This window comes from Exophiala xenobiotica (assembly GCF_000835505.1).
Source record: "Exophiala xenobiotica strain CBS 118157 unplaced genomic scaffold supercont1.5, whole genome shotgun sequence".
NCBI classification, from domain to species: domain Eukaryota; kingdom Fungi; phylum Ascomycota; class Eurotiomycetes; order Chaetothyriales; family Herpotrichiellaceae; genus Exophiala; species Exophiala xenobiotica.
The window spans coordinates 1943271-1961318 of NW_013562490.1; the positions used below are offsets into that span (position 1 = coordinate 1943271).

The window sequence follows — 18048 nt, forward strand, 5'->3', positions numbered from 1 at the left end:
GTCTGTCGGCATGGTTCACCGCCAGAACTTGATTGTACTTGGAAAAGTCCTGAAGCTTCGGATGAGAAATGTCATATTTTCAGATCCATGCCCGACGACTGTCATGTCTTCTGCCGCCATTGGTCACAGTAGCGAACTGTCAGCGAGGGAAGGCAAATCATAACTTCACAAGCGTGGGGACGTCTCTCAATGATATGCACCGAGATCCGGGACGACGTGCATACTGTAGTAAGCAAAATGTAGAAGCCTAGCAGCGATGAGGTTGTGTGAACGCTAAGCTTTGAAATAGGTGCACATCTTCCGCGTATCCGTCCGAAGCCACGCTGAACACCAGTCGAACAACTAGTCCCGATTCTCAAAGGATCAGGCACAGTACGTCAACCCTGGAGATCGGGTTCGGACTGCTTCTCACTCTGGCGGGACCGCGCCAATATACTCCATTCAAGCCGGTACTATCCGTAAGTTGCCCACACTGGGTTACATGATCCCGGGGCTGGTGCAAGTGGATTATCATCCTTGTCAACATACAGATATCTTGTGCTCCGTCTCGTCGATGTCCATGCTGACATGGCCATATTCCGGCGATAGAGAGAAGTGAATGGCCCTGGCCCATATGAACCTATTGAAGTAATCCCTGACGCCTCAATATGTACCAACCTATTCAAGAGCGGCCGCTATCTCCCAGCAGCACTAGTCATTGGACACATTTGAGACATGTAAAAGTATTACTTCAGAGGAGACGCATGGCAACTGTGTCAGGGTCGCCAGCGGCACTTGCCTGGGCAACCCAAGGTAACATTCCTGGAGGATCGTGTGCTGCAGATGTGCCCCCAAGCATCAAGAGAACACTCGGCAGGTCTGCCAGTCAATCATACGCTGTCCTTTGCGTTGTCATGCATGGGGTTACGATGTCGTGTCTGCAAGGTCAAATGAGCTATGACACGACGCAGCTTTTGACAGGGTTCAGGCCAAGTATTCCCGGAGGCATGCCCCGTCACAGTCACATGGAAAAAGCCACGTCTGTCTGAAGGCAAGTCGACAGACTTCAAAAAGGGAGCACCGTAGTGATGGGTGGCCTTTCTGAGATGAAATTCATGTGTCGGTAAGGAAGAAGCTCGCTTCGTGCTGAGACCGATGCCCATACATTCGAACAGACATAGCTTTGAATATGGAAAGACAGGCCCACAAGGGAACGTCGTCGCGGGTAGCATTCTCGAAGAGCATCCCTCGTGTCGGACGGCACCTCATGATGAGTCGAAGAAGGGTGTCAACGTTCACTCAGTCGGATTCTATTTCCTGAATTTCCTGAAGAGGTCGCAAAACCCATGGAGATGCAGCGGGAAGAATCATGGCTGGGCTCATCCGATGATGTGTGCATCATGCGGGTGCCAGGTCGCAATACGAGTTACTTTGGTGATGATGGCGCAATAGATCTATAATATACCCTTTTTGAATGGCCATCAACGAGGAAGGTCTGGCGATGCCTTCCTTTTTGGAGGACTGCGCCCACTTGTCGACCACCACTACTACTGTCAACATCACCACCAGCATCGTATCTGCACCCATCCACTTGCGTCGATGCACCCCATCTTTCGGTGAAGAGCGCGCAAGAAGCTGCTGTTTTGATGCTCGGCCAGGGTTATTCGCAATTTCTCCCCTTCCGGCTCTCGTCGTCCTCCCTCGCCGTGTCTCTGTCCGTGTGCACGACGGCCTAGATGTCCCCCAGCAGAACACGTAGGCTGGCTTCAAGCTAAGCCATATCGATCGAGTCAAAGATGCGTCGAGAATGTACCTTGCTCAGAAACATGTCCTCCTTGCCGCCTTTGCAGCCTTCATTGCGTGGGGTCTTGCCGTGCGCAGTCTGCCCATCCTGCGCTACCTTGGCTATGCCTTCACACTTGGCTGTCTCGTCACCCTCTCTTCGGTCATTGCTGCTACATTGGTCGTCTCCCGGGCTAGATCAGGTGTTCCCGATTCCCATTCGCTGCCGTTCACACCTCCCACATTTTTGAGGCCTGAACGATGGCGATCCGAGCTGTCCACTTTCGAAACGTCTCGCCAATACAAGCCGATACACATCTACGACAAATCGTTCGTGGTCTCTCAGGCACTAGATGTTTTGGTTGGACTTGCCCTCAGGGACTTTGTGTCATCATGGTACCGTAATATCACAAGGAGCCCAGTGTTCGTGAACGAGGTGGACAAAAACATCCGGACAGCCTTGGTTGAAATACGAGATCGCATTGTCAATGAAGATATGGTCAACGTTATCGTCTCTAGGGTCGTTCCCATAATCACCACACACCTCCGGGATTTCGACCAGGCAGAGCGCCTTGTACGAGGCCGGAGCCTGAACCGCAGTGTGACCGAGTCCGAAGAGCTCGAGCTGGCTATTGCAGCTAAATACAACGATGGGAAGCTGCATCCTGCAGCCTCTCTCGGTTACTCCGACACTAAGTCAATTCAACAAGAGTACCTCCGAAAAATCCTGGTTCGCATCCTGCCAGATGTCCTCTCGCCAGCCATGATAGGTTCCCGGGCTACACTTGTCCTGGTCAAGGAGATTGTTGCATGTGCTGTTCTTTTTCCAATCGTGCAACTCCTGTCGGACCCGGACACATGGAATCAAATTGTCGAAGCTTATGGGCGTACCGCCCTCCAAGATCGGAAGACGGTGCGTCGCATGAGGGCTGCTCTTGACCAGCACGCTTCTCCTGTCCCTAGAATGAAAAGCGACCAAGATCTACCGCGATTGGCCCCAAATGACAGCGAACGGGCTTTTGAGCGATTCGTTAGAGCCATCCGTCAAACTAGAAACTTGTCGGACGCTCGGAGGTTTCGGAATGCGATTGCGAGTCAGATCCAACGCGAGAGTATAGTTGAGGGCCAGGATCCTGTCTATCTACGAAGATTGGAGATGGCGAAACGAGTGCTCGATCAGAAAATTGGAAAATTAAGCCAGGCAACGACCGTTTCTAAAGCAGTGCCTTCGCAGCCAGCACCGCCGCCGAGTACCAGTGCCAAACCTCATGAGTGGACCCTGGTGGAGATTATGCACACTGCCTCCGGGCTTTCCTACTTCATGGAGTATATGGACCGTCAGCACCAGATGCCTCTGGTGCAATTCTGGGTTGTGGTAGACGGTTTCCGCAACCCGTTAGAAGATGACTTTGGTGATGAATTGAACCCAGCAAGTCAACAGGCATGGACAGACGCCGATCGAATGGATATTGCGCAAATTAGCGAGACTTACATGTCAAAGCCCGAGTTGAAGACCCCGCAAGAATCCAAAGATGCCATCCGGTCTTTTCTGGCGGCAGGTAGAAAGGCTACACCACAGCAATATCGAGCCGCAAGAACCGCCATCCTCTCTGCGCAGTCCGCCGTTCTGGAGGAACTCGAGACAAGGCATTTGCCTGACTTTCGCAAATCAGACCTGTATTACAAGTTCCTTGCTTCTAGCGAAGCGTCCGCAACACGTCCCCGCCTGCAAAGCACTTCTGATCTTGATGAAATGAATGGTGCTAATTCGCCACTTCTGACCAAAGCCGCAACACAAGCGCCATCAATGGTCAGGACGAGCTCTCAACCCGCTTTTCGAGCGAAGGATCTGAGGAGAGCAGCCGTATCTTCGTCCGACGTTCGTAGTTTAGCCTCTTCCAAGCTTTTTGACGATGCGGATGTTGTGAAGCGTGCTGGGTCTTCAGCTCCTCTCTTCGACGATGGGTATGACACTGACCCATTAGCGCACTCAACACAAAGCCTGGGTCAAGAATCATTGAACGGTGATTCTGTAGAGCAACGACGGGTCATTGAAAATATGGAAGCAGCCATGAATAACATCATGACTGACAATCCACTGGAGGAAAGTACAGCCTATGATGACGACGCTCTCTTTGGGTCACCCGTTTCTGGCTCAAAGTCCATCAGGTCCAAGCAATCGCCGCGTGGCTCACTTGACATGCAGATCAGCGACTTTGCAAACAGGCCCAAGCCCAGTCTAGCGACTCTGGGCTTGGTCAACACAGCCTCACGGATTGGCGTCTTCTCTGACAATGACCTATTCCCAGACGAAGAGAAATTCATCGAAGATGAGTACGTCGACAAGGTTGATGGCAAAGACGACGAAGTAGGGGAGGATGAAATCCATGAAGCGGCGCCTGGCGACCTTGGTCTCGCAGAGGCCATTACCGCACTGACGAACGATATTGAGCGTCTTGTGTCTCAGGAATCCGTGGTAGACACATTGACCCGCAAAGCTGAGTTAACCAACAATGTTGCGGAACTGCGAATCCTCAGTAAATCCAAAGCCAGTCTGCAAAGGGAAATTCGTCGCAAAGAATTACAACGCCAGCAATATATCGTGCAGGAGAGCGATAATAGTTTGTATGGTCGTTCCAGTATCTCGATCAAGTCAGTCGTTGTAGGTAAGGAAGATGATGGTCGAGAATTCGCGCTTTACATCATTGAAGTCCACAGGCAGGCAGGAGATCAAATGCCGGCTGCAGTATGGGCGATACCTCGCCGATATTCTGAGTTTCATGACCTGCATCAGAGGTTACGCCGAAGGTATCCTTCGACGAGGAACCTCGAATTCCCTCGGCGAAGAGTGGTGATGAAGCTCCAAAAGCAATTCCTCCAAAACCGGCGCCTTGCTCTGGAGCATTACTTGCAACAACTCCTCCAAATGCCGGATGTATGTCGAAGCCGCGAGCTGAGATCGTTTCTGTCACAGCGGAGTATCGCGTCCCACAAGGAGGCAAACACTGTCTCGAATGCACAGGACATCGTCAGCCGGATTTACAACTCGGTTACCGACGGTATGGATGAATTCCTCGGGAATGTCTCTGTTCTGGACCAGTTATCCGTAGCAGGTCAGAATCTAATCTCTGCTGCTACGAGTCAACTTGGAATGAGCCAAGGCGATATCGTTCCACTTGATCCAGGCCCTGTGGCTGAGGCGGAAGCTGAACTGCAGGCCTTTGAAGACAAAGAGCTGGAACCATTCGTCAAGCCTATATGTGATGCTTTCCTCGAGACGTTCGAGCTCAATCGAGGCAACAATTGGCTCCGTGGGCGCGCCGTGATTGTTGTTCTGCATCAGTTGCTTGGTGGCACCATCGAGCGCAAGATCCGCGAACTTGCCAAGGGCGTCACCACGGAGGAGTCACTGCTCAAGTACATTGACATGACCAAAGAGACGATGTGGCCTGGAGGTGGACCCTTGCGAGCGACAAAGGCACGAACAGCTGCGGACAAGAAGAAGTCCCGAACCGAGGCGTCAATGATGCTGGCGACGCTTGTGCCCGATCTGGCGGCTAATGTAGTGGGAAGAGCCAATGCGCAAGCTGCTGCTAGGAGGATTTCTGCAACAATGAACAACACTCGGCTCAACCAGCATCTGGTGTTCACTATACTGGATGAACTTGTTGGAGTATTATTCGACCCTTTGAAGAAGGCCTAATCAAGACCCTTCTCGAGGCTTTGTGTTGTACGGAGTACGCCATTTGGCGACATCGAGCGGCCTGGCAAACAGGAGGGGAGAATGCTCGAGCATGTACGATGTAGGTACGGTACTTCACGACTCGTGGGCAAGTGCTGTAAGGGTGTCAATGCCCTGTGTCATGGAGAGAAAAGAGTTCCTGTAACCTCGATGGAAGGATCTAATGCAATGAAGTTTCATGGACCCGGCCTTTTATTCCTAGTTCAGATGTATATACGGCAGCCCGATGCAGAGTTCCATTCCCACTGAGCAGACAATTACACCTTCAACTTATCCCCGAGTATACGTCTCGTCGTGTGTGGAAGACCCGTGCCACTGACACTGGATCCCGGTCGGCTATCCCATGCCGAATTGCCTCGGCGAAATCGAGAGACAATTTTCCTATTCTGAACATCGCTTCTCCGCAGATCCAGTCAATGACTACAGCCATGACCGCCTCAGCTTTCTTTACTCCTACTCCGTAGCAGCCGCGCTGTCTCGTTCTCTCCTCTCATGCAATAACGTACTGACTTCTGTCCATCCCACCTTCTGCTCTCTCCTTTGTAGGCACACGTCAACATGGCGCAACGAGCACAGCAGATCGCTTCGCACCTGAACTACCCGTCCGGTTTGCTCACCGGTCAAGTCGCCATTGTACGTGCATCCCCCTTGCTGCGACGAGCCTCTCCCCTCCCCAAGGCCCCTTAGAATCCTAGACAGTATGCAGACCTTGACCGTTTTCTAGATCACTGGCTCCGGTCAAGGTATCGGCGCCGAATGCGCACGCCTCTTTGCCAACGAGGGCGCAAAGGTAGTTGTCTGCGACGTCGACTCTTCCAAGGCCGACAGTGTCGCGAAGTCGATTAACGAGGCCTCGCCCGGCCGGGCAATCAGCGTGCCCGGCGACGTGACCGACCCCCATTACTTCCCTGTGCTGGTCAAGAAGGCCGCAGAGTTCGGCAACGGCAAGATCCACATCATCGTGAATAATGCGGGTTACACTTGGGACGGTGTCATCCACAAGATCACGGACAAGCAGTGGGACACGATGCTGGCCGTGCATAACACTGCGCCGTTCCGCCTGATCAGGCAGGCAGCTCCTTATTTCCGGGTCAAGGACGGCGAGAAAAGGGTCATCATTAATATCAGTAGTACGAGCGGGACACATGGGAATGCCGGGCAGGCGAATTACAGTCTGGCCAAGGCCGGCGTCGTGGGATTGACGAAGACTGTTGCGAAGGAGTGGGGGCCGCAAGTGAGTATCCCCTATTGTGTCTACAGAAGGGACGTTTCCGTGTCTGACTGTTTGACTTGCAGTTCGGCGTCCGCGCAAATACGATCGCTTTCGGCCATATCAACACGAGATTGACCCAGGCCAAGGAGTCTGGCGCGTTCATCACGACGCCGGATGGACAGCGTATCTCACTAGGCATTCCTTCGGCACAGTTGGCTTCGAAGAAGGGTGATGATGCCTCTGCATATAAGGACATTCCCCTGGGTCGACCAGGGACCGCCACCGAGGCCGCGAGTGCAGTACTGGCTGTGTGTAGTCCGCTGTTTAGCTATGTGAATGGGCAGACTATTGAGGTTACGGGTGGAAGGCAGATATAGATAAATGAAAAACAGAGATGACGAGGGCATGAACATCGACGTTGGAGACGGTGAGGCGCGCGTCCTTCGAGAAGTAATGTGACTCCTTCGTCATTCCCTCCACAGGCTGTTCGATTCTTGGTTTGGCATGAGTGTTGTTCTTTCTAATGCGTACGGAGTAAGTCTCAAGACTGTCCAGCGGCATGGGCGCTGATGCCGGGTGTGCTTGAGGACGATTCTGCTACCATGACCGGTTCGAGACAGGGGCAACAAAGAGATGTGAGTCAGATATTGGCGGTTCTTTATGCTTGTCTCGAGCCTATAACGGGAACTGTTGATAGGTTTGGAACAGGGAGAAACAAAACATTATCCGAGATAACACATGAACAATGAAGCCGAAAAGCAATCGATTTTACTGGGAACAATGCGGGCATGAAAGAAAGATGGCTCAAGCAAATGTGGAAGAGAAACCCACCAGCAGGATCAAGGCTCGACGTAGCCAGCACTGTTGCCCAGGTCCAGAGAATCCGAGGGATGTCTCACATGGATAAAGAGGTGGTGTTTTGGACGCCCTATGTTGGAGACAGGCAGTGTAAGTTTCGAAGAAGAGTCCGTACTTAAGGCACCAGACGAGTCTTCTGGTAGTAGAATCGACACAGAGCACATTACCAGAACTTCAAACCCAGAGACGCCTTCTTTCTACTCACATCGCTTTTATCAGGAATGGAGACATTCACCAGAGCAGTTCACACCGGATCTGAGGCTTCAAACTCCAGGTCTACTGCCACCAGACAGCCAACCGAATACTTCTTCTCGGGTCGCATTGCATTCTCCGCGATCACGGGTGACTATGATGACATCGTCAACTGGTCGCTGTATCCATGGGAACCTAGCTTCGATGGACCCGATCATCTCGCTCCTCCCGATCCAACTACACCTTGGGCTGGCGATGACAATGCAATCAACGAATACTCCTCGGGTTCGGACTGGCCAGCACATCGATCTCCCATGCCAACGAAGAAAGAGAAAGCGAAAGCGAAAGCTGGTAAGTCAATGAGCAATATCAATGCATCAGGCGGTCGTCCTATCCCAGGCAAGGCTCGAGGCAGTAGACCTCAACTACGCATCCACACTAACATTCCTCTTCCATTGCTCCGCGCAAAAGAAAATGCTAACGACGGAGTTTCAGCGTCGTCATTTGCCCAGTTCCGCGATGAAATGAAGCGGGTAATACCCACAAACTCCGCCGCGCAAGGTCGATATCCCTAAATCCATGTCAATGGGGAGCGGCTTAAGCAAGAGAAAGCGGTGGAAGAGCCGGAGTTGTCGAGTCCAGTCCGGAAATGGATGGGGAAGCGTGGCCCGGGGAGCAAGACGAGGGAGAAGGGAAACTGGAGTGAGATGTGGAAGGCGTCGTGAGCAATCAATACTGTCGTTAAACGTGTATTTATAAAAAAGGATAGACCAGTACTAGTATTGCACGCTCGATGCACGCTATCCTATCCGTATACGTGCATCAAAGCTTACATCCCTTCCCCACCAACCACCCCATTCACTTTCCCCTTCTTCCGACCGTACACCTCCAACGGCGTCCCCATCATATCCGCCTTAATCTGCAACGCCACAAACCTGGAGAGATACCTCGCTTGCGCCGTCCCGCCACCCGTATACCACAGGTTCGGCTGACTGTTAGGCTTATACGCACCTTTCAGTTCCCCTTCGTCATCGAGACCCCAGTAGTCATCTGCTCGCGAAGCAACTTCAGGTCCGAAGATCTGCTTGAGGACGTTGTGCATACTGCACTCGAAACCGGTGCAGAAGACGACGAGGTCGGCGGGGAGTGTACTGCCGTCCGAGAAAGATAGGCCCGTGGGAGTGTAGCTGGTGGGGACCGCGTGTTTGATGTTGACCTACTCCGTTCCGATTTTATGTAATCAGCGGATCTGTGTTGCAGCTTTCGCAGATAGTCACGTATGGGGAACTCAATACGGAGTACTCACCAAGCCCTTTGCTATCTTCGCCGAGGTTCCCATGTCCACATAGTGGCCGCCCAGCCTCTCGTAGATATGGTAGCTCGGATCGCCGTATTGCTCAACCTTGAAGCCAGCCCTTTCGAGCGCATCAAACCGCTCCGGCTCCTTCGATGCCATGTCATGCATCACTTGGCGCATGATCAGTCTCGCCACACCCAAGGGCATAGACAAATCCTCCCGATCCGCAACGGCCGTGGGCAGCTGATCGTTGTGGAGCCGACCGTGCGCTACCTTCAGGTACTCAACTGGCAGCACATAAGTCCTGCGTCGTTGGATCATTGTCACAGGCGACAAGCCGGCTTCTAGCATGTCCTCGACAACATCATGCGCAGTGTTGGCGGTGCCAACGACGATTCCGTGCTTGCCTTTCCAGGGGCGGGAGTTTTGGTATTCGGCTGAGTGCAAAGCAGTTCCTTTGAAGGTCTTCCTGCCGGGTAAGGCAGGCATGAACGGGACCTGAACTCCAACACCAACCGCCATGATGAGATGTCTGCAAGTGAGTGTCTTTATTTCCCCAGCATGTCGGACGTTGAGCGTCCACATTCGACGTTGGTCATCGAAAGATCCGGTCTGCAAGGTCGTGTCTAGGCGGATATTCCCATCAATCCCAAACTTCACGGCCCAGCTTTGGAAGCCCTTCGCAAGGTCATATTTGGTAAGGTACTCCTGGTATGGCAACGAGAAGGTTCTGTCGAAAGGAAGATGGTTGAATGCGCGTGGCGTATGGAGACGTGCACTGTCGTAACGTGTAATCCAGTTATCTCCGATTGATGCATGCTTCTCAAGAACGGCGTAGGAAATGCCAAGTGCTTGCAAGCGGCCACCCGCTGACAGTCCTGCTTGACCTGCGCCAACGACGATGCAGTCGTACTCTGTAGGCTGAGGGCCTGATGTAGCTTTTACAGCACTGCCTTGATTTTCGCCATTGATGCATATGTCCCGTGTGAAGGTACCGTTCAGGCTTCCTGGGGCAAGCTGCAAAAAGTCAACATCCGGGCCGCCGCTTAGCCCATCCAGAATCGTCCTGATTACCCATATCTTCCACGTGTCATCATGATCACGCACAATGGACAACGTCCCTGAACAAGTAGTCGCTGGCAAGCCACGACAAGTGAAGGTGAAGGGAACATTGACCCAACCAATCTTTGGACCCAGCATAACTGGAACTATCGGCTCCTCTGAAATGCTGAAATCATATGCTTTGTGCGATGCACACGTCTTCGACCAAGCCTCAATGACGGAAGTAGGTAAGTAGAATGTTCTGATCGAACCCGTGAGAGCGAACAAATCTCGCCAGATTGCGAGGTCAGTAAGGTGGCAGTTCTGGAGGTTGTGTAATGAGTATACCAGGCCCTTGCCGACCTCTGCAAAATCTTCCGAAGGATCGAACTGGGAATCGGGCAGCTGACATGGCAACGATGTTAAAATGCTCGTAGGAGCGTAAGGAAGTACCCCTGCATCCATATGATTTAAAAGGACAACAGCAATTGGTAAAGTTTGACCAAAATGTGCCTTTCTGGATTGGTCAATGAATTTGTCTGAACGCCGAATTTTAGCTGGCGAGTGGGATTAGTCGAGCTCTCATAGCTACTGTAAGAGGATATAGATCTCAGGCTTTCCCTTCTGAGAGATGAAGTGGAATCTGGAGACCCCGGATCTGTCCTCTGCGTCTCACCCCGGCCGAGGGGGAGCCGGTCCGAGAAGAGTTCGGCGAACTGGCAGTCGTTGTACGATTCTGCGAGCCAGTCGATCTCGGGACGTGGGTGAATACTCACGAACCTGGCAGTCGCTAGCGATAGCTTGACGAGGTCAAGAGCCCAGGTAAATCATGTCACCTTCGCCAGAAATATTCTCCGTGTCAAAAAACATATTCCAGCTATCCATGTCAAGCTCCATATCACCAAACATCGCCAGCTATCAAACAATCAGCCGCTGATTTGCATGGGTCCGATGGTAAGTGGATATAACTAAAGTACGTACCTCTTGTGAGAAGTCTATGTCATGCAAAGCTGTCTCGGCTGACATATTCCTACCGACTGGACTGAATGGACCCGATCCAAGGCTTCCAGAATGTGGTTGTGAGTTACTCACGACCTTGTGCGCAATTGCCGAGACCTCTCTGGCGAACGGATAAGCCAGATCTGAATTTGTGACATCCTCGAGGTGGCCAAAATGTCCAACGACCATGTCCAAAAGTGCAACATCTGCTGCGGCTGACGGAAGAGAAGGATACTTCAAAATGTAGAGAAACAGATTGACCAAGCCGACCATCGGGTAGTAGAATACCAGCCTGCGCATCGAATGTTAGAGGCTCACAGTCCGAGCAGGGTCTCCGCCATACTTACCACTGGTGGGATGCTGCATCTACCTGTATGAACTTTGTTGCTCGTATGATGTTTCTTGCCGCATCAGCAACAATCTTCGTGCTCAGCACAATTTGATCGCGCAGCTCCGGGCTTTGTGGGCTGATACCACAAATTGCGGATATCCATGGAAAAAAGAATATGGTGTTAATGGCTGTCAAACTTCCATAGTAGTTGAATCGAATATAGAGAGCACAATTGAGTGCACGTGTAGATGTTACCTCAGAGAGCTTCATAGGCCGGTCTGGCCGCCATGATGCGGGGAGAGAGTCATGCCAGCACTTCAGTTGGTGTGTGAGGTCATGCATGGTGTCCATAAGGGCTGCTGGCGTCTGCTGGAAACTGGAGACAGATAGAAGTCTCCGGCAAATCTGGCCCGAGATTTGTGCATGCTTGACAAGGACTGTCATGAACTGGATGTCAAGACAGCCGCCTGTCACCACCTTCTCTGGGACTTGACAGCTGATATTATCATCATCGATCGCCTAGATTATGTGATTAGTCGGCACACTTGAGGCCCGCGGGAATCTCGAACTGACAGAAGGACGTCCGGAGCGGTGAGTAACTTGCTTTTCGCCGGTGAAGATGGCCCAGAAGAGCCAGTTCCGGTGCAAGATTTCGTCATCTGACAAGTTCCAGGTGCTCGCTGGTTGCCTGTGGAGACCCTTCGATTGGGCCACCCGCACTGTGACCGCAAACATCATCGATTCGAGTGCTGGATTTCCGGCACCTTCTATATGAAGATTCTATAACAGTCAGCTCGTCGGACCAAAGGGGCAAAAAGTTACTTACCATTGCAGCGAGGGCTCTTACGGCCATAAGGTCCGTAGGTGTGTACATCAGCTCGAGTTGAACCGACAGGGCGTTCTCAAGATACGGCCACGACCGTCTTTGAGCCTCAGCCCAGGTCACTGAGCTCTGTTTTGCGAAAAAGGCTCTACAGCCTGAAGCGTAGACCGAATTCCGTAGCGCATACCATGCAGCATCATCCGTAGAGCTGCCTCCTCCTTTCAGATGCTCTGCAAGACGATGTTCAAATTCAGGGCGAAAGACCACACCACACACGGCTTCGAGAGAATCGTCAAAATAAGCTGAAACGTCCTGGTTAGCTTTTAGCTCTGTTTGAACGAAAAGAGGACTCACCACGAGTATAACACCAAGCCGTATCAGCGTCGAGGTCAGGCGCCCTTGGTCGATTACGATCCCACTGGAATTTCAGACGTTCCGACCAGCTCAAAGTGAGCCTTTGGGCGCATTGAGCGAAGTCTTGAGACCCAGTCCTTTCAGTGACCCATCGAATACCTGGCTGGGAGGAGATTGTTATCCAGGAAGTAGGTCCTACAGGAGTCAGTGAGCGCCCAAGGTCGTACACACCTGGAAACTTGCCGAGATGTTCCCAGTTGGACTGCGTTCAAGTCAGCCTCCATAGAACCGAGGTTATTGGAGAGAGATATCATGAATGCATACCTTCTGAAGAGATATTGAAATATCTTCCTTCTCACCCGCCGTTAGTCCTGCGTTTCCGGCAGAGTCTACCGGACAACCATCAGCCTGAGCAGGGGCTGGTGGTACGAGGGATGGCATGTCAAGTGTTTCAGGCTGATTTGAAGCTACATTTGCTACCGCATAATTACGGTAGCCGGCAACAATATTCGAAGAGCCTTCGCTATCTTGGTTGAGTGCATTTATTTTCGCAGCAGTATCGGTTTCTGGCACAGGCTTATCTGTTGGCGATGGGGTTGGCAAAGCACGAGGGGCGTCATGGGTTGTTGAAAGATGTCGACTGTCGAACTCTTGCCCTTGAGAAACATGCTGCGCCTGATCCTGCACGTTCGGTTGGTTGGTAGCCCGAAGAAGCTTCTCCATATGTGCCAGTCGCGCTTCAAGAATTGCAGTACGATCCTGATCATGATGACGCTTGCCGCGTTGAGAAGGAGCCGAGACACAATGACGTCCAATGGACTGGCAAGGACACAAATCAGTGAATCCCAATCTATAGCGACAAGGAATGTCTCACGATGCATTTCTCACAAGGAATCCCTCCACGACCTGAGCAAAGACGGAGGCATCAGCACTGGCAGAGAACCAAAGAACACTGGTGTGAGATGCCTCACATCTTATCTTCTTCTCTCGACAATATATGCACGCAATCGAGCTCTTCGGAGCGTACCGTTCGGATGTCATAACGGTTCCTGAATGACCTTGTATCAATACTTAAGGGCTGATATGATGAGATTTAGCATTGATGGAGATCAACAAGTGCAGTTAGGAAACTTTTCGCGATGGTATTGCAATATAAAAGGTTGGAGTTGCTCTTAACTGAGGGAACGAGACAGACGTTCACGAAATGCTTGGTCCCTCTAAATTTCGAGGTTAAACTGAGCGTGACTGAACCAAGTTAAGGCTGCAGACGCCTGGACTGACTCCGCATCCAGACCCCGTCTGCCCCGCACTGCAGGGGCCAGCTCGCCAGCCAGGCACCTACCAGGTATGCCTAAGGTACGAGTACAGAGTTCAAGTATCACGTCTACTCCACGATCCTCTGGTATGCGAACCTCGACCATTGTGTCCGCTATTTGCACTTCGCTATTCGCCTTTCGCTACTTGCCCGAAATTGAATAACATTCTCGTTACTGCACAAGCTGAGAGCTCACCTCGCTCTTCGGGGCCTTGTCGTCAATCTGCAATGAACGTCGACATACCGTGCCTTGACGACAAAACAAGCTTCGAACGCTCCAGGTGAAGTCGAGGGTAAGATTGACATACATTCCAGGTTGCTTGAAGGACTTACACATGACCCTGTCCATCATCCGTTGAATTTCCTTACGGAATTTGTCATGAGGTTCGCCTTCAATCCATATCACAGAAACCGTACAAGCCATGATCGTACAGCTCACCATCACTCCATATTGTTCCTAGATTCCCTTTCCCAGTCCCCGGGTGCCAAGCCCGAGCTCGGTCACTACCTCCCCGGCGACAACGCTGCATGACTCTGGTAGACGTCTAGTCTTCCAACCATACTCGCAGCTAGTCAAGCCAGACCTCGCCGAACGTGGCGATGTCTGTCGCATGGCCGAGGCTCTCGTCCCCTTTGATCCTTTCGAAACAATGCCATAAGGCTGGAGTCTCAACCTAATCGATAGTCTGCGCTCAACACACGCTGATGCACGGACCGCGGCAACCATGTCATCTTTTGACTATCTTGTGCGTTTCGAGGACGAGCATGGCAATTTCCTATATGGACACGCCACTGCCGACGACCTACGATCAGAGATGGTAGGTCAAAGTCTGGACATTTACGATGGCAGCGTGCCTTGGGACGCAGGCTTCACTCTTTCCAACCGCAAGGGAAGAGTATGCAAGGTGCTGAGTCCGTTAGCGAGTACACCCATCATACATGGGGTTGGGTTGAACTATAAGGCGCACGCTGATGAGGGCAATGTGAGTGAAGGATTCAATATTCCGAATAGGGCTGGCAGCGTCAGGGCGGCACTAACAGCCCCTCTCTAGATGAAACTGCCACCATATCCGATACTCTTTGTGAAGTTCCCTGGTGAGTGATCTGCTAGGCACAGCTATTCGATCCAACTAAGAGCATATCAGATGCTTTGGCAAATCCATACGATGACATCCCAGTCAACAAAGAAGCCTGGCAACTGGACTATGAGGTATTGACTATACGAGAACCACCACTTCCGGTCCACTGACGTGTTGACAGGGCGAGCTTTGCGTAGTAATCGGCAAGGACTGCAAGAATTTGTCCGCTACAGACAACCCACTTGATTACGTCCTAGGCTATGCCGTTGGTAACGACATCTCCTCACGCTACTGGCAAGACAAGACCCGTGCAAGCGGCCAACATGGCTACGCCAAATCCATGGATAAGTTCGCCCCGCTGGGCCCAGTCATTGCCTCGACACGAGTGATCCCAGACCCTTCCAGGCTGCAGCTCACAACGCATGTGAATGGAGAATTGAGACAGAAATCGGGCACAGACAACATGATTTTTGATGTGCCGACACTCATCAGGCATTTAAGTCGTGGTATCACCCTTCGTGCAGGTACCGTCATCATGACCGGCACACCAGAAGGCGTAGCAGCATTCATCAAGCCTTCGCCATGGTTGGAGGACGGGGATGTGGTGGAGATTGAGATCAGCAGCATTGGAAAGATCCGCAACAAGATGGTGTTCGAAGATGCGACGTCCACTCCACCAGATGACAGCGCTCCAGGATTTGGATAGACTCAGCTGCTTATTGAACGGCGGCTTGAAACACGTGGTAGAATACTCTCAGTGCTTCACTGTTTAGATTCTTAACATAGTAGTCTACACCATGCCCCGAATGGCAAACCATTGCATCCGTTACCAATCTTCAGGAGTAACTTGCATCCCTCATTCTTGATTCCGGCATCGTAATCAGGCCGAACGTAGCGGGGCACTGCACTTGCGGCTACACTGTCACTGAACTAACCGACAGATGCTTATCATCCCCCCAACCTGGAATGAGTGCGCCACCTAGGTGTGCGCGAGTAGTAGCTCACCTCTAAACTAAGCAATCGGTCAGCGTGTGCTTCACGTCCGTGAGTAATGCCTCTTCGGGAGGCACACCGGACCGAGTTCACCGAACCCGGAAACATCGCCCCCCTTGTATCATACCCCAGGAGCCCACACCTATGAGTGTTTCCCCAGAACAGGTGAAAAGCCCCCAGGCTAAAAAGTATATCTTCACCAGGGCAGTGCTGTTGAACAACATAATCACAGGACAAATGATACGTCATATTCCAGCAACACCACCTTGAAGCAACAGATCCGGAAGCTTCAAAATACTATCAACCAAGATGTCTACCCCAAGCGATGCTACCAGCACAGACCTCAACGGCAACTCCCACCCCAAAGTGGTCAGCCCCTATAAACTCGCGCACGTAGTCCTCCGCACCTCGCAATATAAAACCATGCTCGGCTTCTATCGCACCTTTCTCGGTGCCAGCGTGCCTTTTGACAACGGCGAGCTGGGCTTCCTCCGCTACGACGACGAGCACCATCGGATTGCGATCGCCGGCCTCCCCAACACGGAGCCCAAGCATCCCCTATCCTCCGGCCTGTGGCACATAGCCTTCACCTTTCGCACGCTCGAGGATCTGCTTACCGCCTACACGCAGCGCAAAGCTCACGGGATCCTCCCGAAATGGTGTGTCAACCATGGACCGACAACAAGTATGTACTATCTCGATCCTGACGGGAATCAGATTGAGACGCAGATCGATAATTTCGAGGGGCTGGAGGGAGCGGATGCGTATATGCGGTCGCACAGCTTTGAGGAAAATCCGATTGGTGTGGACTTTGATCCGGATGAATTGGTTGAGATGTTGAAGAAGGGGGTAGATGAAGACGTGATCAAGAGGAGAATTGATGCTGGACCGAGGGACTTGAAGGATCTTCCGGCGGGAATTGTACCTGTTGCTTAACTCTTGGGTGGATCAGAGAAAATGCTTGAAGTTGAGTGCTGGTTTGGTTTTGATTCGAGCTTTGAATGGATGATTTACTGTGTGGCATATCACTTCTTGTCGTAATGTAGTCGTAGGCGATACTCCGTAAGCATATCGCGAACAGGTTCAAGGTGATGGCCCGTCTTTCATGGCTACCAGACCACTGCGACCCGCAAAAGCCCGTAATTCCGATACTTGAATTGATCCATGGTCAGGACTACACATGGAGTTCAGCCTAAGTCCGATATACAGCACTGTCCGTGGACCAACGTGGTGTATCATCATGGAGGCCATAGCCAAGATAGCTTGCCACCAAAATTGCGCGGCCCGAATGGCCGAGCGAGGAAGCATCAAATACTATACCATGTTCCATATAGCAGACACTGCCACACAGAAATAGACATACCGAATCATTCATTTATCGATTGCAGCCACAGATTTGTCTCGCCTAGATCCATCCAAGAACAATGAACACCATGACACAGAACCACCGCTCACCCAACCAAATCATATGGCCAAATTCCATCAAAGACGGTCCCATTCCAACCACAATCCAAAAATTCTTCCAGTCCGCGGATGACGCCACACATGAAGGCAGCATCGCATTCAGCAAATGCTTCTCACAAACCGGCGAGCTGTTGGCACGAGGATACACCTGCAAAGGGCATGAAGGTCCGTCCTCCTCCTCATCTCAAATCTACGCCCGCGTTAACTAACCTCAACACAGAGCTCATCAAGTTCCGCCAAGGAGCCTGGGACGTTATCACCTACCGCAAGCACGAGCCACGGAAAGTCTACACCTCTGCCTCCGACGAGAAGGATCTCGTGGTTCTCGGAAATGTTATGTTCAGGCACAAGAATGGACAGAGGGTGACGCAGGAATTTGTCGGGAATTTCATCTTTGATGAAGTCAGGGATGAAGAAGCTCTTATTCAGAGCTACCAGGCGTGGTTGGACTCAAAGCCGTTGGCGGACTTGATGGCGGGAGGTTCATCATAAAGCGGGCATTCCATTACCTATCAACGGAAGTAGCATATCCTCTCATATCCTCGAGACCTCCAGAGAAGGACGGAATCCGGACCGCAGTGGGGTG

General features: G+C 51.8%; 9 protein-coding genes across 9 annotated transcripts; 6 read left to right on the forward strand and 3 right to left on the reverse strand.

The window, feature by feature from the left end:
- Positions 1-27: 27 nt before the first annotated feature.
- PV05_08482 (uncharacterized protein) lies at positions 28-1385 on the reverse strand. Its single transcript, XM_013457999.1, has one exon. It carries the CDS (start codon positions 1209-1211, stop codon positions 870-872), a length of 342 nt encoding a protein of 113 aa, XP_013313453.1. The 5' UTR covers positions 1212-1385; the 3' UTR covers positions 28-869.
- Positions 1386-1539: 154 nt separating this feature from the next.
- On the forward strand, positions 1540-5758 carry PV05_08483 (uncharacterized protein). The gene has a single exon (XM_013458000.1). The coding sequence runs from the start codon at positions 1787-1789 to the stop codon at positions 5462-5464; it is 3678 nt and encodes a 1225-aa protein (XP_013313454.1). The 5' UTR covers positions 1540-1786; the 3' UTR covers positions 5465-5758.
- Positions 5759-5928: 170 nt separating this feature from the next.
- On the forward strand, positions 5929-7164 carry PV05_08484 (uncharacterized protein). The gene is made up of 3 exons (XM_013458001.1): positions 5929-6136; positions 6228-6737; positions 6800-7164. Exons 1-3 carry the CDS (start codon positions 6062-6064, stop codon positions 7091-7093), a joined length of 879 nt encoding a protein of 292 aa, XP_013313455.1. The 5' UTR covers positions 5929-6061; the 3' UTR covers positions 7094-7164.
- Positions 7165-7795: 631 nt separating this feature from the next.
- Positions 7796-8341, forward strand: PV05_08485 (uncharacterized protein; the record flags this gene model as incomplete). Its single annotated transcript, XM_013458002.1, has 1 exon — positions 7796-8341. The coding sequence occupies one exon, from the start codon at positions 7796-7798 to the stop codon at positions 8339-8341; it is 546 nt and encodes a 181-aa protein (XP_013313456.1).
- A 254-nt stretch (positions 8342-8595) lies between these two features.
- On the reverse strand, positions 8596-10569 carry PV05_08486 (uncharacterized protein; the record flags this gene model as incomplete). The annotated part of the gene is made up of 2 exons (XM_013458003.1): positions 8596-8982; positions 9073-10569. The coding sequence occupies 2 exons, from the start codon at positions 10567-10569 to the stop codon at positions 8596-8598; spliced, it is 1884 nt and encodes a 627-aa protein (XP_013313457.1).
- Positions 10570-10914: 345 nt separating this feature from the next.
- On the reverse strand, positions 10915-13665 carry PV05_08487 (uncharacterized protein; the record flags this gene model as incomplete). The annotated part of the gene is made up of 10 exons (XM_013458004.1): positions 13583-13665; positions 13486-13517; positions 12936-13430; positions 12855-12873; positions 12612-12806; positions 12261-12559; positions 12008-12214; positions 11451-11953; positions 11086-11395; positions 10915-11019 (listed from the first exon to the last, which is right to left on the reverse strand). The coding sequence occupies exons 1-10, from the start codon at positions 13650-13652 to the stop codon at positions 10915-10917; spliced, it is 2235 nt and encodes a 744-aa protein (XP_013313458.1). The 5' UTR covers positions 13653-13665.
- An 830-nt stretch (positions 13666-14495) lies between these two features.
- PV05_08488 (uncharacterized protein) lies at positions 14496-15746 on the forward strand. The gene is made up of 4 exons (XM_013458005.1): positions 14496-14909; positions 14979-15021; positions 15072-15136; positions 15187-15746. The coding sequence occupies exons 1-4, from the start codon at positions 14652-14654 to the stop codon at positions 15709-15711; spliced, it is 891 nt and encodes a 296-aa protein (XP_013313459.1). The 5' UTR covers positions 14496-14651; the 3' UTR covers positions 15712-15746.
- Positions 15747-16307: 561 nt separating this feature from the next.
- Positions 16308-16934, forward strand: PV05_08489 (uncharacterized protein; the record flags this gene model as incomplete). The annotated part of the gene is made up of 1 exon (XM_013458006.1): positions 16308-16934. One exon carries the CDS (start codon positions 16308-16310, stop codon positions 16932-16934), a length of 627 nt encoding a protein of 208 aa, XP_013313460.1.
- Positions 16935-17431: 497 nt separating this feature from the next.
- Positions 17432-17954, forward strand: PV05_08490 (uncharacterized protein; the record flags this gene model as incomplete). Its single annotated transcript, XM_013458007.1, has 2 exons — positions 17432-17627; positions 17683-17954. 2 exons carry the CDS (start codon positions 17432-17434, stop codon positions 17952-17954), a joined length of 468 nt encoding a protein of 155 aa, XP_013313461.1.
- Positions 17955-18048: the final 94 nt, after the last annotated feature.